The 27692-nt window shown below is 46.6% G+C and overlaps 1 protein-coding gene across 5 annotated transcripts; it reads right to left on the bottom strand.

Moving 5' to 3' along the window:
- Window positions 1-33: 33 nt before the first annotated feature.
- LOC147604001 (protein ABA DEFICIENT 4, chloroplastic-like) lies at window positions 34-26966 on the bottom strand. 5 transcript variants are annotated; one of them, XM_086795198.1, is made up of 7 exons: window positions 26577-26966; window positions 15814-16012; window positions 1104-1216; window positions 904-1032; window positions 694-782; window positions 501-609; window positions 34-425 (listed from the first exon to the last, which is right to left on the bottom strand). In XM_086795198.1, the coding sequence occupies exons 1-7, from the start codon at window positions 26619-26621 to the stop codon at window positions 357-359; spliced, it is 753 nt and encodes a 250-aa protein (XP_086651324.1). In that variant the 5' UTR covers window positions 26622-26966; the 3' UTR covers window positions 34-356. The 5 variants fall into 5 exon arrangements, with proteins under 5 accessions (XP_086651324.1, XP_086651325.1, XP_086651326.1 ...); XM_086795199.1 differs by having other exon boundaries at window positions 501-606; window positions 26577-26956; XM_086795200.1 differs by lacking the exon at window positions 26577-26966 and adding an exon at window positions 26204-26466.
- Window positions 26967-27692: the final 726 nt, after the last annotated feature.

Here is a 27692-nt window from a genome sequence, read left to right as displayed (position 1 = left end):
TAAGTTGGATGAAACCAATCAAAGATACCTATCAGTATGGAAAGTAGCCAAGCTCAGCAACAGTTGTTACATGCATACATTGAGATGGCAAAAACAGATGCTATAACCTGCTTTGATTTCAATAAGCAGGTTCAGAATCTTTCTAATTTGCACCAAGACAAGATTCAAATCCATTGTAGGCTTACTGGGTGGTAGTGACAGCTGGTTCAATGAACACCTGTTAACACTACCAAGCTAATTTACTTTAACACCCTTAGAAATGGTCAAAATTTATGAATGGTGCATCCCACAAACAATACATTTCTGCACAGTGCAGATAGTGATTAATATACATGACATGCGATGAGAAAAGAGGATCAAGAATGCAGTTTGGCAATATCAGGCACCTGCTCATTATTGGCTCTTCCCCACAGTTGAGCCGCGGCCTGCACGTAATACAGCCTATAAGCAAAAACTCAAGTCTCAACAGATGGTGCTAATTTTGGCACGGCTGCTTGTACCTTGGTGATAGAATGAGAAAGGATTCCAACTGGGCAGAAAAGAAGGCACAGGATCAATGAATGGCGTGTCTCGATAGCATGTTGCAAGCCATCAAGGTAAATCTGCCTGCTTTTTGTGTAACTGTGTGTCAGATTGCCCTGCATTCTCAAGGTTATATGCAATCAATACTGTAGACGTGTAGTTAGAACCTACCTGCCGGCAAACAGGTCAACCGCCAGCAAATGAATCCATGCAGAAGCCACTGTCAATGTGCTGGAGAACATCTTTGTTATACCAGGAAGCTGCAAAAGATCCATAGTTTGATTCAGTTGGCTTGGGGACATTTAGAGAGTGGATAGCACTCTCAAATTTAGCATTGATACAGAGGTGTATGGTTTCTGACAATTATGTCAGTCTTCGTACCTCAGGAAGCCAGTACTTGCTGGCAAACATCAGCCGTAATGTCTCTGCTGACCAAGAGATGGAGAGCAGATATAGGTACAGAACCCCCAGCACTACATATGGAAGGTTACTTTCTACAAGCTTCCTGGTCTGGTCATCAAATGGAGGCTTCAGCATTTGCCTCAAGTAAGTAATTCAGACCAATTTAGACCAGCACTTACCCATTTGGTATGGGGGGCAAGTATCATCACTGTGTAGAAGGGAACTACAAATGCTGTCCCAAATGTGAAGAGAGTACTTGCGGCCTGCATAGCTGGCGGAACTATTGTAGGCACTGCAAAAAGAAACATAGATTACAGTACCAGCTCAGAAGCTTTCAGCCTAAAATTCTTTTCTTTTCTTTTCATTTTTCACTTTTTCTATTTTAAAACCCCCCTGTACACTTAGGTTTTGAGGTCTACATTACGACTTTGCCACTTGAAGGTAGGCATCAGCATGCTCCAAGTAAGGTACCATGTGAATGAAGAACAGCTTCCTCAACCATGAAGATACCTTGGAGGCAAGGGCGGCAGCTTCAGTGTGATGAGTTGGAGAGACCATGGTCCTCCAACTTGCTAGTTGGTGGGTAACTCGCACAGCCACGCCTGGCACGTAACTCCAACTACTATGCGGCGAAGAACTGGAGCTCCCCTGCACACGCTGGTTGCCCCCCCTCCCTGCACGTTTCTGCACCAGCCCCCCATCTCCGCCTTGCACCCCTCTGCCCCCCGCCAGGCCTTCGCACTCCCTGCCTTCGCCTCTGTCCAGCCTGCTTGTGCGTCGCCACCCTGTTTTCCTCCGCCTGCCACCCTCTGAGCCCGCCTCCCTCCTCCTCCCTCTTTTCGCCACCCTCCTCTCTGCCCACCACCGTGGCCGCATCCGCGTCTGCCTGCTGCCCCTGGTCTTGTGCGCCCCAGCCATCTTTTCATCCCGCCACTGAGCATCTCTTCCACTGTTGTCCCCATTCCAGCTATCCCTTTCCCTTAACACAGCAGTGGGTCACCTGCCAGAACTGATCATGTCTGTTGCTCGGCCTTTGGCACTAATCTAAGAGCTTAATGGTTGATCTGAGAGCTTAATGATGTACTGGTTCTGAGTACATACCCTCACCGAATGCTTTCCTCTAGCTTCGCCTGTTGCAAACCACTTCATCTGCTACCCTGCTGCATTCTTCTGCCAAATGTGTGCGTCTATGCTTAGTGGTTGAGCCTGAATGCTTTGATACTGACCTCTCGCCGCTTCTACATGCTTGATGATGACTTCTACTTCTGAAATGCTGAAATGACTTGATTGCTGAATGTTGCAAATGATGGGTTATGCTTATATATGTGTTGAGGTAACTGGTTGGCCAGCTATAATGTAGTCGGCATACTGCTTGGACAAATGATAGGCATTAAATGCCATATAACATGTTGCGCTTACTTTACTACTGATGATGATGGTGCTAACACTGCTACAGATGATGCTACTGCTGATGCTCTAATTGCTGTCCTAACTGTTGTCCTAATCAGGGATTATGTTGTTCATGCAGGAGATTAAGCCATGGCACGGGCGTGCACGTGACAAAGGGTTTGCCTCATAAATTCTAGATGGAGGCAATCATGTGTGCAACATATGTTTTGAACAAATGCCCTACAAAAGCATTGAAAACCATCACTCCAAATGAGGCCTAGTATGATAGCAAGCCTAAAGTTCATTACTTAGGTTTTTGGTTGTCTTGCATATGCCCATGTGCCTCAAGAGATGAGAAGCAAGCTTGATGACAAGGAAACAAAATGTATTTTTGTGCGGTTCAGCAGTGTGGTAGCAAAGGCTACCATCTCTATAATCCACTCAGCCAGAGGATTTTTTAGATCAGCCTACGGCTGAATTTGGTAGAGAGCTCTACGGGGGTCAACAAGACATGTTTGAAGGGCTATTACAATTGATGGTACAGCAGTACAACCCGCAATGGAACATGTGTTGCAACCAAATAGGCATCATGTGTGCTGAAATTCAGCAAAATGCACAGCCTATTATGCATGATGATGTAGAAGAGGTTGTGAGAGAAGAGCGGACAGCTCTTCAGGAGGCTAGATCAGTCCCTAGATGGCTGGTCCGAACTTTGCAAGAGAACAAACTCTCTTGTCCTCTCAGTAGTAGCAGGACACGGGATGTTCTAGGAATGAACCACATCATGCGGATGTTGCTTGGTTGAGTAGCTTGTGTGATGTTGATGAGCTAGGCTCATTTTGTCATGTGCATGCACATGGACATGCCCATCCCAAGGATAATCCCTGAAGGGCAGCAGAAAATAGATCATTTAGGGCATGAGCAAGGCACAAGAAGATCCTAGAAGGTATCCTAAGGGTACAAGGGTACAGGAACTGGTCGGCAGGTTGAGGGAACTATAGGCATTGTCAGCAGCATATGGATTTTTGTATGACTCTTCTACCGGCCGACAGCAAGTCAGCCAGTTGTGGACTTCTCTTGAGGCCTATAAAAGGCTTTGCCAAAAAACCTTTGGATCATCTCCCCTCACTTGAGGCAAGGTCTAGACATAGGACCCTTGACGTCAAAGATTAGGTGTTTGCTACCTTTTCATGGGCATGCCTAGGGCTGCCAGAGTTATGTACCTTTTTGTACTATATGAATATACTAAAATACAGTACTCTCTCTCTCTTCTCTCCATCTCTTCTTTGCGTGTGTTCCTATGAAAGGTGTTTAGGGCTGAAAGAAGACACAAAGCTTCCGCGCATGTGACATTGGTATCAGAGCTTCAAGTTCAACAATGCTAAACAGTGACGGTGTCACAGATGAAGGTGCACAGTCCAAGGAGAGCTAACACAAGACATGGAAGAAGTTCCCAAGAGGTTGGTTGGTGGTGTTCCACAAGACCCAAGGGAAATGGCAACCCTGTGAGTCAGATGCCACTTGGGGCATACCAAGAAAGGCTTTTAGGAAAACGGTTCCAAGGGATGATGATCATCCAAGGGGTGGAGTGAGAATGCTAGACTCAATACTCAGGAAAAGAAGAAAGTGTTTAGGGACAAGGCAAGAAGGTAAGGGGACAAAGTGGAACAGATGCATAGATCTTCATCAGATTTGGAGTGGAATTGGAGTTAGGGCAAGGTTTTTTAGTGACAAGGTTGCCACGAAGGGAAGGATGACAAGTTGGGGGGTCCATGTGGAGACAAAGGGATGATGACAGTCATCCACGATCAAAAGTTGAAATCCCGTCATCAAGTTTAGCCAAGGGGATGTCATGTGCATGCACGTGGACATGCTCATCCCAAGGCTAATCCTTGAAGGCAGCAGAAAAACAGATCATTTAGGACATGCGCAGGGCACAAGAGGATCCCATAAGGTATCCTTAGGGTACAGGAACTAGTTGGCAGGTTGCTCTGGAAGCTACAGGTGTCGTTGGCAGCATATAGATTTTTGTATGACTTTTCAGCTGGTCAACAGCAGGTCGGCCAATTGTGGACTTCTCTTGAGGCCTATCATCTACCCTCACTTGAGGGCAGGTCTAGACAAAGGACCCTTGATGTCAAAGATTAGGTGTTTGCTACCTTTTCATGGGCATTCCTAGGGCTGCCAGAGTTATGTACCTTTTTGTACTATATGAATATACTAAAAATACAGTTATCTCTCTCTTCTCTCCATCTCTTCTTTGCGTTTTGCATCTATGTGCCTGTGATGCGCACCCCCCCCCCCCGAGATGAATGCCATACATGAAAATGGCACTTGGGATTTGGTGGATTTGCCTCTTGGCAAGAAGGCAATTGGCGCTAAGTGGGTGTACAAAGTGGAGGAAAGCTGATGGTATTGTTGACACGTACAAGACAAGGCTTGTGGCCAAAGAACATGCATAGCAAAAGGGCATAGACTATGATGAAACTTTTGCACCTACTCCCAGAATGACCACAATTAGATGTGTGATTGCAAGGGATTCATCATGGTTGGAAAGTACATCAGTTGGATATTAAGACGGCCTTCCTTAATGGGGATTTGCAACAAGAAGTGTATGTATCTCAGCCCATTGGATTTGAGGCAAAAGATCAAGAAAGAAAAGTATGTAGATTGAAAAAGGCATTGTATGGCCATAAACAAGCTCCCCGAGCTTGGCATGAGAAGGTACATGCTTATTTGACCATCCAAGGCTATCCAAATAGACCGACTAAAAGTACCCTCTTTGTCAATGTGGACGAAGAGGATTTGATGGTGGTCATCCGCTATGTGGATTACATGATACTCACTGGGATAAATGAGGATGAAAACACGACATTCAAGGTTGATTTGGAGGCCTCATGTCGAAATCTCGGCCTATTGCACTTTTATTGGAGCATCCAGTTTATGCAAACACATGAGGCCATTGTGCTACTACAGTCCAAGTATATAAAGGGGCTGTTGGAAAGGTTAAAAATTTCAGGATTGCAAACCTATTTCTGCCCTATTGATCATGGACATAACATTTCAGCACGTCAAACGCCAATTGATTGTAAATCTCCATTTGGCCATCCGTCTGTGGGTGGAATGCACTGGAAACATTTGACTTAGTACCAAAATTATCAAACAATGCTCTCCAAAAATGAAAGTAAACTTGGCATCATGATCTATACAATGTTCCTAGGTATGCCACAAAAAGGGTACCAATGCCGAATAAACAGTTTTGCAACATCTTCAGCAGTCATGTTAGCCTTGTATAGAATAAGCATAACGAATTTGCTAAAACGATCAACGACCGTCAAACATTGTGTTACGCTTACCTAGACTAGGAGGCAGATTTGTCACAAAATCCATAGGAATATCTTGCAAAGGGCCATCGAGAATGGGCAATGTTTGTAACAAACCGCTTTCTTTCCATGCGACGCTTTCACCTTTTGACAAATAGGACAATGTTACACATACGTGAACACATCATTCCACCTCATTTTGGGCCAGTAAAATTGCCTCTCAATTTTCTCCACCATTGAGTTCATGCCCCCATGGCCACCAGTAATGGCGGCATGGAGAATTGTTGCCCGAAACTGCTTCAAGACACGGAGTCGACTTTTGTAGAAAAGCCAACCATCCCATATCAAGAAATGACATGGTCCTCTAGCCGCTAGCGCCCGATGCATATTCCCACGAAGTACCAAATTCATCAAAATCTGCGTATGTGTGCTTCATTTTGTCCAGTCCTTCGCCAACGAGCTCCATCTGTGTGGATTGGATGTAGGACATTGTTCCTTCCTTGCTTAACGCACCGCCCATTGGGTTGGCATTGCCTGGAAGATACTCAATCATGCCACTGAATTGCTGAAAATTTGGCTCCAGCGGTGCTGTCGATCACTCCATTGCACACTTAGCATCATTTGAAGCCAGCGCAAAGCCTGATGATCCGTGGGAATCTCAAAGTGGTGCCCATAAAGAAAATGTTTCCAATGCTTTAGGGCCTAGATTACAGCTAGGAGTTCACATGATCATAGACCAAGTAACTCTTCTCTGCAAAGAATCACCTTACGAGACATGTAAGCTACTGGATGACCATTCCGATGTAACACAGCGCCAATGGCGATGTTACTCGCATCGGTGATTACCTAGAATGGATCATTCCACAAGGCAAATGCTAAACAAGAGGCCTCATATAACCCTACCTTGAGGTCCTTGAAAGCCTACATGGGGGGTCATGTGAATGCGCTACCTACGGGTCTTGACACATTTGAGGAGATCTGTGAGAGCTGTCAAGATGTCAAAGAACTTATCGATGTGGGTGGAATACGCCTGGCAAATCCCCACAAACGACTGTACACCATATGCTGCTTTTGGAATCTCCCAACTCAGAATTTCTACCATCCAAGAAAATGAAGACATACTTTCCAACCAGGTTCCTGAAAACACGCATCATCATGCGGTTAAATGTTGCTAGGGCATTCGTCAAACCGAAAAGCATGGCCATAAACTCGTAGTGGGCCCATTCAGTGCAGGAAGCTGTCTTGGGGATGTCCCCATCGACAATTCGTACCTAATGGTATCCACTTTTCAAGTCAAGCTTCGAAAACACCTTGGCTCCATTCAGCCTCTCTAGGATATAGTCAATCCAAGGCATTGAGAACTTGCTCTTACCTGTTAGCTTGTTTAGAGCACGATAATCCACACAAATTCTAGAAGATACATCCTTTTTCTTGACAAAAAGTATCAATGTTGCGAGCGGAGACACACTAGAGCATGATTGCAACAGTTCATAGAGTTGGCAGTCCAATTCCGATTCCATAGCCTTGCTCAGGCAATATGGAAACTTACGCAGAGAATCTAAGCCCTTTCCTCAGTTCTCATTTAGCATGTTGGCTGATGAGAGAAACGTTAGGGATGCCTGGTTCACACTTCATGATGACATGGGCAGATCTGGTGTCCAGGCAAAGCCCAGTACGCCTCTACAACATTCCAAAGGGTGACCATGACACGCACTACTTCCATGTGCGGGGTTGACCATGACCATGTACGGGACTTGTACACCTGACCATGGACTCTAAAGTGGATCCCTGGCTAACTCATCCCGGACTGGGGCTCACAAGGGGCCAATTACCACTCTAGGTCCTGCACAGATATGGCCATGTGGCATCAAGTGCAGGATGCACGCGACAATAGCAGCAACGCCTTTGGAAACTGGGCTCAGTGATATCAATGCCATTCTCCAATAGGTAGCTCAGACTAGGTTAGCGGACTTTAGAGAGCAAGAGAGGAGTTTCTGCCTCTCTCCAATGCCTGTCGGAGTGCACCCCGGACAGCCCATGGATTGAGGCACAAATGGCCACAACCCGGTCTGAGATCTCCTCCTTAGAGGAGAGGAGAATGGAGTACAAATTACATGCCCGAACGTCTTTGTGCACTCGCACTTCGAGCAGACAGGGCCTCAGCACAGGAGGAGTGGCATCCGGAGGCTTAAAGGATCGGACAGCACCATCGTTTCTAAACCGCCCCAGGTTCGAGCCATAGCCACTGGCTTCTTCAGTTCCCTCCTCACTGCACACCCACACTCCCTACAGGTACAAGATGCGCGAGAGAGGGTCTAGCAGCACATGCGTAAGGTGGTCCCACCAGCTCTCCAAAGCCTTCTCTTCCTTGAAGATTGCAAAGGCTTTGTAGGCGCTCCCTAGGGGAAAGTGCCTAGGTGAAGATGGGCTTCCACTTCCCTTGTTTCTTTGACACTGGGAGCTCATAGAGTGCAGCTTCTGTTGAGTAGGAGGGCGCCTAGCCTGCACACACACCCACACACAAGCTCAAGCATAGAGAAATGTGAGTGCTGGAAAAGATGTACTCTATAAATGCTATGAAAGTACAATGTGAGTACTAAAAAGCCTAGGGCTAAGTGCCCAACACACGAGTGTGTTCACACAAGGAAAAAACCTGTGTCCAGCCACAGGGAAAAAGTGCCCGTGAGTAAGCTGGGTTCACATCTGAACTAGCCGGGCGGACATGATCAACAAACCCCCCTCAAGTGAACAGTGTGAACGGGTACAGGGTGAATGAGCTATGAAAGCAGCCCTGTACTAAGCTCCATAGCTGAGGTGATCAAAGGAGATTACGGAGCAAAAAAATCACTGAAAATGCCAATGTAAAGGCAAGCACTAGATGACAAGAAAGACAAAATCCCAATGTCATAGTGCTAGAGCTACGGCATAGCGGGGCATAAATGCATTACCAGAAAAGCATGTCAATGAGCATGTGGACATTAACTGCATCAAATCATAGAGCATCCCAGAGGCTACAACATAGAGTAGGTGTGTTATAATACCTCCAGTAAGGAAAGTAAAATATAATAGCCCCCTCAATAAAAGCATCCAAAACTGCCAAAATGAACCGCATGTGGCCCACATCAATGACAACAAAGAGCATAAGAAGCTCTGCAAAGGCTCCAGCAATAAGCATAAGAAGATAGCAAAAATATGCATGTGTAAAGGCAACTGTGCACATATGTCAAGCCCAACTCACATGCAATGTAAGTTGCAAGAGGTAAAGTCGTCAATGGATGATCCAAGGAGGAAAAATCAACAATGGTGGGGCTGATAGAAGCAAAATTCAGCATGGGGAGAAAGCTGAAAATCGAGTAAAAAGTGGGGGCTCAGGGCGGGCATCAGCCATTCCTATGAGAGAATGGGTAAACTCTCAGCGATGCCATGATCAGTGGCATATATGGCAAAGGTAAAGATGCATAATACCACAATAAAGAAGGTACATGTGACATGTCAAAACCATGAAAGCAAGCCAACAATGGCCAAGTGTGTAAAAAGTACTCTCAGTAAACATCACATGTGAGAAAGTGACAATGTCAACATTGTAGAAACATTCCCACTGCAAGGGAAAGCAACATAAAAGGCATCTCCAGTAGACATCACATAGGTATAGGTGTCTCGCATAGACAAGCATAGGGGTCAAAAAGCATACGTAACCAAAAGGTATCACCAATTGCATGTGGACAACTAAAGTCCCCCCTAAAATGCATCTGCCAGATATGTCACAAAGTACATACTACATAGCATAGTCATCAAAAGCAACAGCATTAGAAGGCATCTCTGCAAGTGATGAAGATGAAATGGTCAAGGTTGTTACATTTGTAGCCAAATTGGCCTGACCTGTTGAAGAAGATGCCAGCTTCTTCTTTTTCTCTCTCTCAATGCGCTTCTTGCATTCATCAATGGTGTGCCCTGGTTTCCTGTAATAATTACAGCGCTTTTTCTTGTCAGGCTTGTCCTCTTTCTTTGGAGGATCCGATGGGCTAGGTTTAGGGCCAAATCAATTCCCACGAAAGGGAGCAGTCAATGTTGACTCATTAGACATCATGTTGTTCCTGTTAGAACGAGATTGCTCCTCATTGAGCAAGAGTCACCAGGTTGTCAAAAGTGACCGCATTAGGTGCATTGCCAGCTAACAACCGCAAAGTGGTGCCAAATGTTTGATAAGAATCGGGCAAATTACGCAAGACTGTCTGAACAAGATAGCTATCTGTCAAGACCTCATCAATGTTGATGAGTTGCTCTCAAAGGTCTTTCATATGCGTAAGGTACTGATCGATAGAGTCACCTTCAAGCATGCGGTCAGTCTCTAGCTTGCCCCGAAGGTAAGCTACACGAGCCTCATTACGACCCAAATACAATTCTGCCAAGGTATCCCAAGCACCCTTAGCGGAGGTGCACGAACGAATGTATGGAATAATGTGCCGACAGCACGAGGGAGCAATCAACGCATGGGCCTGATTATCTCGGGCATCCCAAGTATGTTGCTGCTGGGTGGGGGGAGGAGGACGAGAAGGTTGACCTGCAGGAGAGTGAGCAGAAATCACTTCACCTTCCACGCGAGCAGGTGCAAGAGGGCGCTCCTCAATGACATCCACATATAACCATACATTCCTAGCGACCAAAACATGACGCATCATATAAGCCCACATGCGGTAGTTATCCCCATCTAGCTTGTCCTCTTGAAGCAGCATGCCAAAGAGGTCATTGTTATTGTTGGCCATGACAACACAGCAAAAGAGAGCTGTCAAAGGCCACCACAAGAGTAAGCAATGCCTAACAGAACTGTAAGAATGCGGGAGATAAAATAACATGAAAACCAATGGATTGGAAGGGAACTCCTTCACCACAAGAAGTACATATGCATGTCCCAAATCTGCAAATGTACTGCACGATAGTGCAAATCTGCCAAAATGTCCACAATGGCATACATCACAAATGTATACATGTGCCGTGAAAAACACGATCAGCTGACACCTGTAAGAGCTGCAATAAAGGGTCAAAATCTGCTGGAAATCCCCAATGTTGCATGCATAAGTGCGCAAATCCCAGCAAAATCAAAGGTAAATGGGTCCAATGCTGCAAAAATGGGCTCAATGTACAAAAGCCCCAATTTTGGGCAGCCAATTAGGCCAAATCAATGATTTCGGGAAGAGGGAAAAAATAGCAGAAGAAATCAAAACCACCTTCACCTGTATTCACTTGCAAATGTACCAAATCTTCTAGAATCCCCAAATTTTTTATACATGTATGCACCAAACCGACTGAAATAAATGCAAAACTGAAGCAATGTCACAAATTCGGGCCCCAAATTGTAATGACATCAATATGCTCAATTTTGCAATTTCGGAAAGGGAAAACAATCCGGAGAGCACCTGCACCTATAAACACCTATATATCCCTCAGAAAACTTGTGAAAGGTTGTAGATTTCTGACAAATATCCTCAATTTTGCAAGTCAATGTACTGCAATCCCAATGAAAGGGGTACCAAAGCGATAAAATGCTGCAAATCGAGGCTTAATGTTGAAAACCCCCAAATTTTTGCAAACAAATTGATCAATTTTAAGGCTTTCGAGAAGAGGAAATTATTGCAAGAGAACACCTACACAGGATTGCAGAAGATGGAACAACTGCACAAGATAGTGGAGGATGCGGGCTGCAAGTACAACAGCTAGGGCACAATCCACAAAACCTTGAATAGGTTGCGCAGCTGCAATAGCAACGAAATCAGCACCGGCAGCTCAGCTACAGAGGAGCTCAGCCACACAAGGCGGCGGTAGCAACAACAGCACAGGAACGCAAAGCAACAACAGCGCACTCAGAGCAGCAATGCACACAAAACAACAATGCACAGCAGCAGCAGCAGCTCGAGCAGGTTAGGCGCAACACGCTAACAGCAGGTCAGCGCACGAACAGCAGGCCCAAGTGCAGCCTCAACGCGCAGCTGCAAAAAAACGAGCAGCTCAGCAACGCGAAGTGACGCACATAGCCACAAGCAATGGCACGCCCACAAACTGTAGAGAAGGGTGAACTATACGGACGCACAGCTGAGAGAGAGAGTGTGTGAGTTTGTGCCCGATAGGCCAAAGCAAGGAGCAGAAGGCAGCAGGGGAAACCCTAACCCTAACCGACAGGCTCTGATACCAATGTTGGGTAGGAGGGCAGCTAGCCTGCACACACACACAAGCTCAAGCATAGAGAAATGTGAGTGCTGGAAAAGATGTACTCTATGAATGGTATGAAAGTACAATGTGAGAGTACTAAAAAGCCTAGGGCTCAGTGCCCAACACACAACACACGGGAAAAAACTTGTGTCCGACCACAGGGAAAAAGTGTCTGTGAGTAAGTTGGGTTCACACCTGAACTAGCCCGGCGTGGCACGGCGGACATGACCAACAGCGTCTGCACAGTCTTCAATGAGATTATGCGCTCCGGGTATGCCAGAGAGACTCATGGAGGGCTTGATTCAGTTAATCCCCAAGGAGGGAGGTGACAGGTTGGAGATTTGCCAATGGAGACCTATCACCCTCTTGGGGACAATGTCCAAAATCCTAGCCAAAACCGCAGTCCTCAATCACAATCCCACCTCTCAAATTTGATCCATGGCATGCAAACATGCTTCATCCAAGATAGGAGCATCTTGGACAACATCTTCACCTTTTGCGAGGTGTCCACCACTAGAAAGCCCCCAGGCTAGCAGACTCTGCAGTTAAGCATTAACAAACACGAAAAACACACAAAGACTCGGGCATCTAGCTCACCGCCCAGCCAAAGAGCCATTCACGCTCACCCCTGTGCACAGGGGGATAGTTGCATCAGAGACATCTCTCCACGTGCAAAGTCCCTAGCGTCCCATACCACCAAAACACACCCATCAAATGTAAGCATGGAGTAGTCTCAAGGCCTCGAGTCCAAGTCTAAGGAGAGCTCTCTCAAACTGACTCAAAGTTACTTATATAGGCCTTCTATCAAAACTAGGAGCCAAATATAGTTCATGTCTCATAATAGCTACTTACCCCCACTTACGATGCCATGCCCATAGTAGCATCGAAACGCGTTTCAGAATGTTTGAAACGGACTGAAACGTTTCATTCACTAAAATGTGTTTTTTATCCAACTTATTTCCCCAAAAAAAACGTCTTATCACATTCGTCGACTTTTGTCAACTCTTATGACTGCTAGCCCCGACAATCCAACCTCACAACTACTGACCGACTGCTCAGTGTTGTAGCCTGTCCACCTTCACAACAACTGCTGTCCTAGCCTCCTACCAAGCCTCAAGGTAAGCCTAGGTGTTTTATAATATGCCCATAGGCTATGGTTAACCTAACCTGAAGGTCTTAACCCTAGTTAGCCTTGGGACGTAATGTACTTCCCCCCTTAAGAACCATTGATGTCCTTAGCAATAAATCCGGGGAAGCGACTCTTTAGACTACGCACTAACTCCCACGTAGCCTCTACCTGAGACCATCCTTGCCATTTGATCAAGTACTCTCAATAGATGGTATGTCGAGACTCGAGACCATTTATTACATTGATCTAGCGACTAGAACCTACTTGGGTTCCATTGGAATATTCCTAGTCATGTATTCGAAATTAGGGATCTCCTCCACTGGCACATAGTTGTTTCCATACGGCATACGACGCCATATTGTACAAAATACCATAAAGTATGTGCTATCGAACGGTACCGTATGGATTTTTCGAGAAAAAAAAATAACTTTTTTTTCAAAAAAAAATCCCTTTTCTTTTATGATAAGAATAAAAAATATATCATATCATATTTTCCCGTACGGTATCGTATCGTGCAAATCATTCGGTATCATACCTGACACCTATGCACCTTCGAAACACCAGGTGAATCTTCATTCCAAGAGGCGGTGCTAACCGGTAAGCTACATCACTAATCTTCTTTGCGATCACTTAAGGACCACAACATCGAGAACATAACTTGTAATGCTTGCCATTCCTCATTGTCTTAGAGTCATTTGGGACTTTGAGCTCCCTCTTGGGAGGTGTGGTAGCCCATAACACCATTTGGGATAGATTACAAAAGACACCAAATGATGGCATATGCCCTCATGTAAGACTCTTGGGTTCCGTCGTTGGTTGGCATAATATTGAGCGCGATACGGAGCGCTCTTTGGGCTTTCCATTGCAATTTGCAACTTTCAGCATATCTTGCATATCATGCAAGAAATCCATTGCTAATTGCATCTGACCATTCAACTCGGGATGATCGAAAGATGTCATGCTCAAGCATGTTTCCAATTTGAAAAACATTAATTTCCAAAATTGTGCAACGAATTTGGGATCTCGGTCACTAACAATCTCCTTGGGTAATCCATAGAGCTTATACAATTTCACCACAAAGAGTTGAGCCAACTCATGACTCTTCACCGATGACTTGGTAGGGATAAATCTAGCCATCTTCATCAATTGTTCCTTTTCCAAGCCTAGGACCACATTCGTTCTGCTCTTTGCCACTCTCCCCCAACCCTAGATGAGGAGAGACTCCGTCAACCACTGATCTGGAACCCCTTGATTACCCTTCATAGTGGCCACATGCCAGGCTCCCGCCCTCAAGTCTCTTGGGGGTCATTGAACGAGGGACCCACAACTCCCCTTCCCATTTCAAATGCCATCCTAAGTAAGTCTTTTGCATATTCACATGGCAGTGGAATGTAAGGGAGCGGTTGCACAAGAGATCGATTTCTTGCCCCATGTTGTGTGGTTTCCAATGGCACTTCTCCTACACCGGCCTAACTTTGAGGATGTAGACTCGTTGTGTAGCTAAGCACACGTTATGTGAATGCCCTTATGGATCCCTTGGGTTTAAGGTAGTCCTAGGCATTGGCTCTTTATCTTTCCCTTGTTCCATGTTCCTTGTTTGACAGAGGTTCTGTGGTGGTGAAGAAGTTTCTATAATGGGCTCCTGTGGAAAGTAGAACTCATGTTTGCAGTAGTGGCAGTGCTTGCTGTTGGGTGTTTTGTGGAAGGTTGTCCCTAATGATACATCAAAAGAGACATATCTTAATTGCCGTAACTGTGGTTGTTGGGGTGCTTGCAGCTTGGGATAAACCCAACTCAAGAACGACACAAAATGTTTTAGACATTGTGATGTCCAACATCGTTTGAGCACTTCTTGAGGGAGAGAACTGTGAGGTTCCTGGTCTTAGCCTTTTCGGCTGCATAAGGGAAGGATCTTTTCTTGAGAAAAGAAAAACTTTTCCAGTTGGTGTTGAGGCGTGTTGGGTCGCACCTCTTATGTTCACGGTTTTTGTGTGAAGGTTTTTGTGTAGCTCCCCAACTTTTGCAAAAAGGAATACCTAATTTATTGTATTCTGTTGCTGGAATAATATGAGCAAACAGCCATATGGAAAAATACAGGTGGTTGGTGCACAACTTGCACAAGCTGGAAGTTGACCTGCCAAATGATGGAACTTTGAAAGCTGTTTGCTCCATTCAGGGCATCTTCTCTCCCTGCTCTCTCCTGTGATATACGAGCTCAGTTCTGAACGGAGCTCACAAAAGGAGGAAGGCGGGTTCAGGGATGGTGCCCCCATTATTAGCCGATCAGGCTGGTCCCCTGCACCACCAGCTCAAGCCACCCTGCTGCTGCACCCACATGTAGCACAGGCCGCTGGCCTGGACATTTGTCTATGTCATGCCAGGTTCTCCCCAAATAACTCTGGTCACTTACTCAACTAGATGAACTGTGAGGCTGGGCCAAAACCCAAGCCCCAACATCCTATACCACCATTGTCCAGCTATCCAAGCAAAGGGCTAGAGCTAAGCAGTGAGCTTGCTTTAAGTCCCAGATCCCAACAAGGGAGTCCTTCCAAGGAAGCCCCACAATTTAGCACTTAATTCACTTACATAGACACTAAACCCAAGATGCACTTAGGATATCCTACCACCATTTTCTCAAATCAACAGAAAAAATTTGCAACATATTTATTAGACCAATTTTCTGTGGTATATGTGAGAAGCATTTAGTTTGTTTTTTTTTAACAGTTGCAAGGTTGATCAACTTGATGACACCAAAAAGACACACCAAGCAGCTTGATCATTTCACAAACAGGGTATATGATTGGACTAAAGATTGAAAGCCAGTGCCTCTAAATTTACACTTACTTGAAGCAAAAGCCATGGTTTTGCTTGACCTTTTCGAGATGTTTGTAGCAAGGTCAAATCTTTCTCCAACAATCAGCTTCCCCCCTTGTGGAGTCCATGAGAAGCGATTCTTCATTAAGTTGTCATTAAAAGCTACAGCATATTTGCGTGTTCTAAACCTCCAATGCAAGTGAGTTTGGACCCTGATGGGATCAGTAGCCTGCCAAAATTTAAAAGTTCTTTTTTCAAAAATGATACTCTGCTCTTAGAGGCTAGCCTCCACTTCATCTTGTGCCCTTTCCAACTTAAACAAAGCTGCCATTCATAAGAGCAGGTGGCAAGACAATGATGTGTTTTATCAAAGTAATCAAATAACAGTAGACAAAAGGAGTGCATCATGCATGCCATAAAGTGTGTGTAGAAAATTCTTAATAGGGAAAGTTGTCAAAGCTCTGACTTGTTTGCAAGTTTGCCCTGCTTGATAGGAATCTCCATTGCATGTGATCAGCTCCATCTTGTCTCCTGTCCTTACTCCTATGATCATTTCAGTTTGCCCGAAGATGGTAAACCCATTCCCAGGCACACAACTCTACTGCTCTACTTGGAGCCTGTTGTTCTGTCATGGCCACCTTTCCTCCTTTTCAAGGCTCACATTAGGGTTTATAATAATCTCTATCCTATAACATAGCTGTGTACGCTCGCCTGCATCCATTGGATATATGTGATATTTTCTTCCACTTATCTTGAAACAAAAATTAAGGTAATAGTCTCCTTTGCACCATCAAGATCTAAATCTGATTGTATGCCTGCAGCCTGCTAGTGCAACTATTGTAGCTTAGAAGGGCTATGCCTGGTGACATAGGAACAATATCAATCTGCAACTTGTTGCTGTTCTGCCAAAAGCTCTTGTTCTTGCCCACAAATCAGATGTTGTTTTATGGACTGTGACCTCCTTGAAGCTTGTGCTCCAAGTTCTATGCTTTCATCAAAGTCTCTAAAGCACCACCACAAAGGGCACAAGTCAGACTGTAAGGCATTTCAGATGTTACCTGAAGACTGCATTCACAAGCCATGGCAAGTGCTGTCACCATCTAAACCGCCTCAATCAAAGAGTACAAACCCCTTTTGTCTGCTAGCAGGTGTGTTAAAAGTAGTATCTCATGTGGGAACGAGCCTTAACAAAGGGCATGAATTATTTATTTAATTTATCCTATATAGGTCGGCCATTTCCATCATGAGGGTATAAATACCCATGCCCACCTTTGTAATTCTTATATCTTCATTGCTAATAAAGTTCAAGCGTTCGCCAACCTCTCTCTCTCTCTCTGCGTCAACTTCTCTCTCTCTCTCTCTACGTGTATTCAAACTTCCGCATGCACGATTCTGACATGGTATCAGAGCTGAGTGCTCGTTGATTCTTGGGCACACGGAGGAGTTGGAGAAGGTGGCTGCTGCAGCACTGTGGGGGCGAACGGGCTGCAGTGGATCCGGCACCAGCTGCGCTTCGGGAGACTGTGGGGGCTTGGTGTGCACCGGCAGCGGGCAGCCGGCCACGCTATTCAGTATCAGATTGCAGCGCCACCACTTTCAACGTTGTGAACCAGTGCTCCTACACCGTGTGGCGCCGGCGTCGTGGTCGACGGCGTCTGGTGGTGGAGGCTCGGAGCTGGCTTCGGGTGACACGTGGGTGCTTACGGTGGGCGCTGGCTGGTCCGGACGTGTGTGAGGGCAAGAGCGCAACCTGGCCACAGCAGCACAACAGCGGAGAAGAAGCGGCTGGTGGCTTGGGTGGAGCAAGAAACTCAACAGCGAAGCAGCAGTGCTAGTAGCGTTGTAGGTCCCAAGCAAGACAGGCTGCATTTTTTGGCACCGGTTGAAAGAAGTCTGTGCACAGTAAGCAAGGCCAGCCCCGCAGTTCAACGTGGCACAAGGCTGGCAGTAGCACGACTGTATAAAGCCAGTTCAAGGTAGCAAAGTACATAGCCCAAGGCTTGAGGAAACGCACAAGGCGAGCTGACCGGGTCGACTGAGAAGAGGTGGATGGAGTTTTCGAGATGGGACTCCCGTGTTCGAGCAAGGACGACAAACTGAATGGCGACAATTATGCACATTGGAACTTGATCATGAGGCTATGGTTTAGCAGAAAAGGCTTATGGGACATTGTTGATGGCTCGGAGGAACGTCCCCGTAGGGATAGCAATCGGTTTACACGTCTTCAGGAGGAGGAGTTTCTCAAATCTCTTGTGGATTGGGATGCTCACAATGCGAAGGCGATGTCGGCGATTGCAGAATCTCTCACCAAGGAAATTTCCCCTGCCATTCAGACTTTAAAGACTGCCAAGGAAATGTGGTCAAAGCTTGCAGGAATGTTTGATCGAGACTCAACAATGCGAGCAGTAACCCTTCTCGGCTAGTTGTTTTCCATCAAGTTTGAAGCCGGGACCTCTATGCAGTCATTTCTAATGAAGGCAAAGGTTATCCATGATCAGTTATCGGCTCTGAATAGTGCGTTAACTAGTACCCAGTTAGCTGCCTTGGTTCTTACGAAGTTGCCTGAGGAGTACGAGATGGTCTCGAGGGCATTACGCTTACAAGTCACGAAGGAAAAGCTGGAATTTGATGATCTCAGCTCTTTTCTCATTGAGGAGGAAGCAGTGCTCATTTCCCAAGGCAAGATTCGAGTTCCGAAGGATGTAGAATCGGCACATACTGCATCGGAATCCAATAAGAAGTCTAGGAGCCGTTGTTATAAGTGCGGAAAGCGAGGGCATTTGGCTCGGGATTGCAAATCCAAAGCTAAAGCTCAAGGCTCGACAAATGAAAAAGGCAAAGGCAAAGCTGACGAGGATGACAGTGACAGTGATTCTACTAGGGATGCTACGGCGTCTGCCGGTGTGGCGAGGACTACACTGGCACATGCTCCAGCATTCTAGCTTGGTGGATGGATGCTACCACGTGCTTCAGCCAGAGAGAGGCATGTGAGTGGTAGAGAGGGGCAGTCTGTGCTCCCGTTTTGGTGATTTGGACCCGTGTGTCGGAGTTCAAGGCACATGCATCTGGCATGGAACAGCTTGACAAATCTATGGACGTGATGTGTTCGTAGTTCATTGGTAGCAGACTATGGATGGGATGAGTTCCTTGTATAGCAGAATTTTGGGCGTCGTGTGTCAACAGTTCAAGGTTCAGAGATCTTTTGGACGTGTGTGTTCTCAGTTCAACGAATGGGGGATCATGGATGTGGAGTTGTCTGCAATTCATTATTCTATGTGGCAGTTGAAGCTCAAGATGGCATTCCTTGAGACAGGTTGTTTGGTGCATTTTCCGAGGTGTACTTGGTATCCGGCCAGTACTGAGGTGTCCATGGTTGCATCTGCATCGACTTGGTTTCTTCATCTATGTCCACTATGAGCTACAGAGAGGGTGTTAAAAGTAGTATCTCATGTGGGAACGAGCCTTAACAAAGGGCATGAATTATTTATTTAATTTATCCTATATAGGTCGGCCATTTCCATCATGAGGGTATAAATACCCATGCCCACCTTTGTAATTCTTATATCTTCATTGCTAATAAAGTTCAAGCGTTGTTCGCCAACCTCTCTCTCTCTCTCTCTCTGCGTCAACTTCTCTCTCTCTCTCTACGTGTATTCAAACTTCCGCATGCACGATTCTGACAGTGTTGCCCTCTATCTTCATTGGTTGATTGATTCTATGGTTGTATGGACTCCTTGAGTTTGAAAGTCTCATTTGCCATGGACCCTAGCTAGGCTTTTCTGCTTCTTGGTTTTTATTATTGGATAACAAACTATCTAAAACCTTCAGACCAACTAAAAACCTTTTGTGATTAAGTAATGCTCAACAGAAAAAAAAATGGTCTGTGACCACTTTCCTTTGATCAATCTTTGGTGTATGCACCAAAGAAGCATAAGCATAAGCTACATGAGCAATTGTTCATGATTTCCATTTGTTTAGTGCACCTGGAAATAAAAACAAGAATGAGTAAATCTATACCAGTTGCTGTTGGAAATATAGGCACAAAGAGATGAATTCGTTGACTCATTTCTCATGCTAGTCAGATTTGCAAGCTAACTTCAACACCTGCCCCACCGAACCCTTATTTAATTGGGGTATATTCCGCTTGCCTGCCCCACCAAACCCTTACCTCATCGTGTGGGGCCGAAATCCCTCACATGGTCCTTGATCACCTGATATTTGTCAAGGATTCACAACTCACTGATTTGCTTCTGTAACATGCAGAAGCTTACAGACGACAATCATGCTTTGATAAATACTTTCAGCCCTTGGTTCTTGACAATGAATAGCACAATGTCGAGAAGATAAGAGTGCAGAGAGAGAAAAAGAGAGAAGATAAATACATAGTATTGGGCATAGTCACAGGGGACGGCGGGGACGGTGCCTAGGAACGCGGGGACGCCGACACGGGACGGCGCAGGGACGGGGACGGACGGACGTCCCCTGACGGGCGTTTCAAACCGGGGACGGCGCCGGGGACGGAGCAGGGACGGGGGACGGCTGTCGGGGACGGCCTGTGCGGGGACGGCAGATAGCCGTTGCGCCTGCGTCGCCTGCGCCCGTTTCTAGCCGTTGCGCCCGTTTCTGGCCGTTGCGCCTGCCTGCCGCGTGCCTGCCACTGTAGCCGTTTATGGCTGTTGGGCTTGGGCTCTACTAGCCGTTTATGGCTGTTGGGCCTTGGCCCTCTCTCTCTCTTGCCTATCTATATAAGAGCCCACCTCTACAAGGCTACAAGCTGCCACACACAAGTTCATTGCTCATTGCTCAAGCTTCTTGAATCTTCTCTCGAGTCTCTTCCAACTTCCAAGTTCCAAGCTCTAGGGCCTAGGCTCTCACCTCTCCCTCAAGCCTCTTGAGTCTTGACTCTTCCAACTTCCAAGCCTCTAGGCTCTCTCTCTCTCTCTCTCTCTCTCTCTCTCTCATTCCTCAAGGCTCTCTCTCTCTCTCTATCTCTCTCTCTCTCTCTCACTCCTCAAGGCTCAAGAGTCGAGCGGCAAGCCATCTTCAACCATGGCATCCTCCTCACGTGCCGGGGCTTCTCATAGAAGGACAACGGGATGGACATGGTGGGAGGAGGTAAACTACACCACATCCGTTCATGGAGGCGGTTCTCGGCCATGGGTATGCAAGCTTTGCCCGTACCGGCGAACGGGTGGCGCCGACAAAGTGCGAGCCCACCTCTTGCATGAGAGTGGGCATGAGGTGAGGTTTTGCACGAATGTCACGCCCGAGAAGTGACGGGAACTTCTTGACAAGCTTAGCGTCTACGAAGCGGTCGAAGCGACAAGAAGGACACCACGAGTGGCCGTGGATCCCGCGACGATGGGGAGAGGAACTCAAGCCTCTACCATGGAGTCATGTGGTGGATCGAGATCATGCACACCATCACCTTCGCCATCAAGTCGGAATGTTACTCCATCCACGACACCGGCACCCTCCATCTCCACGGCCTCTCAATCATTACGTGGCCCACGGCGACAATCTACACTTGGGGAGAATTGGAACCCCAAGTTGAAGGAGGAGGTGGATATGGCGGTGGCCCGCTTCTTCTTCCACGACCACATTGCCTTTCAAGCGGCTAGGTAAGTGCAATCGATCATTGCCAATTCATCATTCATGTTTTCATCATCCTAGTCTCCTTCTCATTAGTAAATTACTTTCTTGAATAGGTCGGAATACTTCAAGGTAATGGTTAAGAAGATTGGGGAGTATGGCTCAACCTATACGCCCCCCTCATCCGAGAGCTTGCGCACTACATTGCTCGACAAGGAGAAGCGCATTGTAGAGCAAGCGGCCGACAACACAAAGCGGCAATGGGAGAGGAACGGAGTCTCCCTCATTGTGGATGGATGGAGTGACACCCGCAAGAGGAGTATTCACGGCATGGTTGCATATTCCCGTGGAGAGATGTACTTCATCTCATCTCATGATGCATCCGGCACTGGGAAGAGCGCGGATGTGCTTGCGGCGGAGTGGGCTACCACCATGGAGATTGTTGGCCCCGAGCATGTAGTGGGCTTTGTTGCAGATGGGGAGCCTTCCAATAGGGCGGCGGGAGCTATTCTCCAAGGTATGTATGGACATGTCACGGTGTCCTTTTGTATGGCTCATTGCCTAAACAACCTCCTCAAGGACATCGGGACATTACCATGGATCAGCCCGCTCATTGAGGAGGCCAACACCATGGTCTCCTTTGTCCTCAACCACCAAAGACTTCGGCATGAGTTCAACAAGAGGTCCTGTCTCTCTCTTCTCAAATATTCCGACACCCGGTTCGCCTACAACTTTCTCATGTTGGGCCGGTTGAAGGATTGTAGTGGTGCTTTGAGGGGGCTTTTCCTTAGCGACGAGTTTGTCGCCATGCAAGAGTCCCATACAAACACTGGCCAAGAGTGTAGGCTACGGGCGGATGACGCCTCTTGGTGGGAGCGTGTGAAGACCACAGATGCTATGGTGAGGCCCATAGTCCACTTGTTGAGGATTGTAGACGCTATGCAGCCATGCATAGGCAAGGTCTACGAGGCCATGGATCGCGTGATAGAGAAGTTGAAAGACTTCGTGCCTGACGAAGACAGATACGAGGAGATCCATGCCTTGTGTCTAGGAAGGTGGAATTCCTACTACTCTCCATTGCATGCAGCAGCTTATGTGGTGGACCCAGAATTCCAAGGCAACAAGCAGGAGAGCGACCGGGAGGTGAGCACTGGATGGAGGATCATCTTGGATCGTCTTGTGCCTGATGCATCGGTTAGGCGCAAGTTCAGGGACCAGCTTTCGATGTACAGGTCGTTTCATGGCTCCTATGGCTGTCATGATGCACAGGTTGACCGCTCCAAAGTTGGTGCTGCTCTATGGTGGGAGGACTTTGGTTCAGATGGACCGGAGCTGCAGCAGCTTGCCATCCGCATACTTAGCCAGGCCGTCAGCTCCTCTTGCTTGGAGCAACTTTGGAGTACGTACAGCCACATTGCCTCTAGGAAGAGGAACCGACTCGGGGTAGAGCGTGCCAATGACCTTGTCTTCGTCAGCGCGAACTTGCAAATGCTTTGCAAGAGCATGACCAAGAAGGCAGATTCCTTCACCGAGTGGGAGATGAGTCAACAAGAAGAGCAACGGGAGGATGAGGTGCAGGAGCAGCATGCCAGTGAGGATGAGACTGAGGATGAGCTTGATGCTTCTTTGGCAGCCGCACAAGCTACCCATGACCATGAGGCGAGCACTTCACGTGGATGATCATTCATGGATCATGATTCATGGGCCTTACTACTTAGCTCTAGCCTCTAGCCTCTAGTCTTCAACACTTTTTTGTCATTGACTCATTTGAGTCCGTCCTTGTATTTTGCCTCCTTAAGGCTCCTGAGTCCTGACTCTTGAGTCATGACTCATTTTGTATCTACTTAATTATTAATATGACTCAAAATCTTAGCATTTTAGTGTAAATTTGTGCTCATTTTGATGTGCTTCCAAAGTAGAATAAGTGCAGAGTAGAAAATTTTAAAAAAAAGTATTTTTTGAGTGCCGTTCCCTCCCCCGTCCCCGTTCCCTACTTATGGCCGTCCCCGTCCCCCGTCACCGTCCCCCGTCCCTTGTGACTATGGTATTGGGTCCTGAATACCCTCTAAAGGGCCTCCACCACGTATGGCGTATTTGCTTTATTGAATGAGTAGAATGATAGAATTCTGGCTGTAAATATCCTCGACTGAACTGACTTTGGACAGCTTCCCTTGGCTGAGATCTTTCAGCCTGAAGATCCCTTGATCTACACCTTTCAACCTTTGTTTGGCCGCTTCTTGGCTAGTCTACAGCCCTTGGAGTTCAGCATTGGCAGATTTATGAGTTGGTTTTCCCCAACTGCTGCCCATCACTTGTATAGGCTCTCATATGCTGGTCAGTTGACTCAAGAGGCTGTCGGCCTGTTTTTATCAGGCCACAACTTGCATATTCAGCATTAATTGTGGCACCTTTCACATGTGTGAGAATTTGTGCTGGCCGACGGGGTATTGTGCGGGGGGCTGTGTGGGCCACTTATGCAAGTCCAAGATAGCCGTAGGACTGCAGATATGCTGGCTGAATGTTGAAGAAGAGGAGCTTCAATGATTGCCTAGAGAGGAAGGGACTAAATGCTAACTTGATGCCTGAATTTCTGCTTGTTGACTTCAGTTATGATTGAAATAGGCTGAATATAAGCACTTGCTTATACATGGACAAAAGCTGCTGGTCGGCCAGTTCATGCTGTCCGCAAGGTCCTTATTGGACAAAAAAATGCTATATAAAGCATTTAATGCTAGTGCAACCAAACTGTGCTGACCGGCTGCCCAATGACCACGACCTGCTGCTGTTAGCCCATAACAAGCACTGAGTGCGCCTTCGAATCACGATCCTCCCCCTCTTGTAATTCCGCAAGGAATTCGTCCTCCTCAACCTGGGTCCAACACCTCGAGTTTTGAGGACACTTAGGCTTCTTCTTGCTGCCTTGAACAATCTCCCATAGACCCTTACGAATAAACCAGACCCTCACATTCCACTTGCAATGAGCATCCAACTTGTCCTCCTTGTTTGTAGAGGGGGGGAGCCATATCCACAGCAACAAAGAACGCCTCAAAAAACGCAAATCTCAACACTCCCAAGACTTCTCTTAAGCACTTTCCAATGGAGCAAGGCACGAGGATTAATCAGACCCCTCTCAAAACTGAGAGAGAAAGGGACAGGACAGCAGCAAAACAGTCCACCAAAACTCACCAGAAACCCACAACCGGAGGGGAGGGAAACCAGGGAAGAAGCACGAGAGTCAAAACCGCTTGTTGGGCTGCTCCACATGCGAAGAAAGCACCCTCCACTGCTGCCCAAACAGAAAAAACAGCCACCAAACACCAGCAACAAACTACAAATTGCTCCAAGAAGCAAAACACAGCCCCTTCAAGGATGCATGCTATCATGAAGCTGGCCGACAGCATCAATCAGCTACGACTCATAAAACATGAGAAAATACACGAGTGCCAATAGAAGTACATGGATACTTTCATGAGGCTTACAAAGGATGGTTTCATACTGAGGGCCAGATATATTGACATATATAGTCACATGCCATGCAAATCGTAGTGGGCCAGTTGTGGGTGTCATCACCCCGCCTCAGGATAGAGATAGGGAGAGCCTTGCAGATACCTCGTGTGAGGAGAGGAAGTGCACTATATGCCAAAGGGAGGCCGAGTCGGATGAGCACTTCATATGCAGGTGTACTGTATATTATGAGATTCGAGAGAGGTTCCACCGTCTCTTGAGAAAGGGGTTTGGAGACTTATCTAGGATCATGGATTACCCAGATCAGCAATGCCTAGGCCTCTTCCTACTAGAGCTTCATCGCCACAGAGACTCACTTAAGGGAGTCAAGACCCCATGGGAGAAATCCACCCGGCCCCAAGCTACCATCACTCAGTTCTTCCAACCATGAGAGGACGCTGCACCGGCCATCAATGACATACCCATAACCTCATCGAGCCTCACATTCTATAGTGCCCAACCTCCTGCCAGACCCCACTTTGGTGTGACTCTAGGTCGGGCCACGGCGCTACAACGAGCCCGACGTCCTAGACTCCCTGGACCTCACCAGCAACACAAACATCAGCCCCAGCTGGAGGAGATCTTGGAGGGGCACAGAGCCACCTTCCCACGCCCAGCGGATCTACAGAGCCTTCTGCAGGCTACCCCCATGCTTGATATCCTTGATGGCCCCCTCCTACCGGGGGGTTAGCTCCATAGGCCATATGATGATGATGGTCCCATTTTGTATCATATGGCTCGAATTTGACATTGCTCTAGTCTTTGTTTTTTTTTGTACCATGATGAGATCGCATGGACACTATTGAATCACCTCTTGGTCTCACAGACCCCAAATGGAAATGTCAAGGTGCGATCAACCATCATCGAATTTCTCTACCGAAGAGACTTAGCACGCATGTTGGGGGGTGGTTCATCATTCTGTTAGTCTCTCTTGCGATATCAGATGTTGGTTTTGAGGAATTCCTAAGCTGCAGCATGAACTTGTCGGAATCTCAAGGTTTTGGAGGCAGTTACTACCATTTCCAGTTTTAGAAAATGTCTGACAATGCTTGCTTTGGCCACTCCATGTGGCCTAGAGATGGTCAACAACCAACCATTAAAAATAAAATAAAATAAATTAAAGTACTCTCGTGTCACAAAAAGAAGCACGCCTCTGCTAGTTGAAATCCTACTTGGCCCTGAGCAGCAAGAGGAGATATCATCTTGGAAGCCAGGCTTCTCCATGTGTGCTCATAAAGAAGCATGCCTCTGCTACATGCCTCTGCTAGTTGAGATCCTACTTGGCCCTGAGCAGCAAGAGTTGTTTGAAGCCACCAACCTATACCTTGTTTTGAAGGTCAACCTGAGTTGTTTCCATCAAACTGATCTGAGAGTGGTAGACCTGTACATGGTCCACTCAATACTTTAGGTGTAAAGTCCCCCATTATGTAGTCCCCCTCTGGTTATGTGCTAATTTCTACATATGCACCTTCAACCAAGCACTGAAACAAACTTTTTTTTCTTCCAGGGAGAAGGGGTATAGGGGTATAATCTTTTGATTAAGCTGTCCAGAAGTCTTTCAACTGGATTAAACAACAAAGAATTGTTCAAACAAGGTTTTGAAATCCTAATTTTGAGTGATGTGTGCACTGGGCATGCAATTATTATCATTCCTGGTTAGCTTAACAACAACACTTAGAGGGCAAAGGGAGTAAAACCTGGGGGGAGCATAAAGCTGATTGAGAGCAGTGCTGCAGCGCCATGGAGTCCACCAAGTTGATCCTGGCAACACCCACAAAAGAAAAAGGGAAGAGAGCCCAGCCAATAGCAGTACCGCGAGAATGGGTCTACCTTCAAAGGCCTGGGAAACCTTAAAACTTCCCGGGCCAGTTGAAGGCTTTCCCCACGATCATTTGTTTGACACGCGCATGAACGAAGATGCCTCGTACTGTGCTCCTGTGGGCTTCAATGGCAGACCAGCTTGATTCATCACAATGGCCCACATGCACGATAACTTGTTACACAGATATACGTAAGCAGCATGCAGGTAAGCATATCTTTCATGAGGCCATGCCTATCCACAATGCCTTCAACGGACCAACCGGATAGTCAAATCCAGACTCCCCGCACGTGCCTACATCTTTCAACTTTACAACGTGGGTGTGTAGTACACGGTACACCTGTTTTTCCTCAAGCTTGCTTTTGGCATGTCTTTGTGAAAGGCAAATCTAAGCACTTGTATTGTTTATTAAATAGTGAAAAAATTTGATTGTGGGCTCTACGTATATGAGTGTGCCTATAGATACCTCATAGATACATGCGTACACTTGTGTGTGTGTTTTATAAATGTTTGCGTGTGTGTCAGTGTGTATGCATACATGTAATGGAAAATTTTCCATTTTCTCTGACATTTTTCAAGTAGATACATGCGTACACTTGTGTGTGTGTTTTATAAATGTTTGCGTGTGTGTCAGTGTGTATGCATACATGTAATGGAAAATTTTCCATTTTCTCTCAGTCCTCCTCCTTCTTCTTCTTCTTCTTCTTCTTCTTCTTCTTCTCTCTCTCTCCCCCCCAGTATGTGTATGTTGGAAGGGTGTTGTGTGTGTTGTAAGGGGGGGACCCAATAAATGGTACAATGAGAACACGCTACCATGCATCATGGTACATAGTGATCCAGGCAACCTCGAGTATTAAATCAAATGTACCATGCACAATGATCACAGCACTAAGAAGTACAAATCCTACAATTATTATAACATGTAAAAACTAAGGAAAATAGACTCGGAGATCTCAACCAATAGAGTGCCTTCAACATCACATAGTTCTGGATA

The sequence above is a fragment of the Cibotium barometz genome, chromosome 62, assembly GCF_041138505.1.
Source record: "Cibotium barometz isolate CiBa-2024 chromosome 62, ASM4113850v1, whole genome shotgun sequence".
NCBI lineage: Eukaryota > Viridiplantae > Streptophyta > Polypodiopsida > Cyatheales > Cibotiaceae > Cibotium > Cibotium barometz.
This window is presented reverse-complemented; position numbering and strand designations above follow the sequence as displayed.

Excerpts from the sequence above, each read along its gene's own strand:
- LOC147604001 (XM_086795196.1), bottom strand. The coding sequence starts at position 16,336 with ATGATCATAGGAGTAAGGACAGGAGACAAGATGGAGCTGATCACATGC. Across the intron at positions 610-693 it reads GTTGACCTGTTTGCCGGCAG|CAGGCAGATTTACCTTGATG; the intron begins GTAGGTTCTAAC and ends TTACACAAAAAG. Across the intron at positions 426-500 it reads TTTCTCATTCTATCACCAAG|GCCGCGGCTCAACTGTGGGG; the intron begins GTACAAGCAGCC and ends TATTACGTGCAG.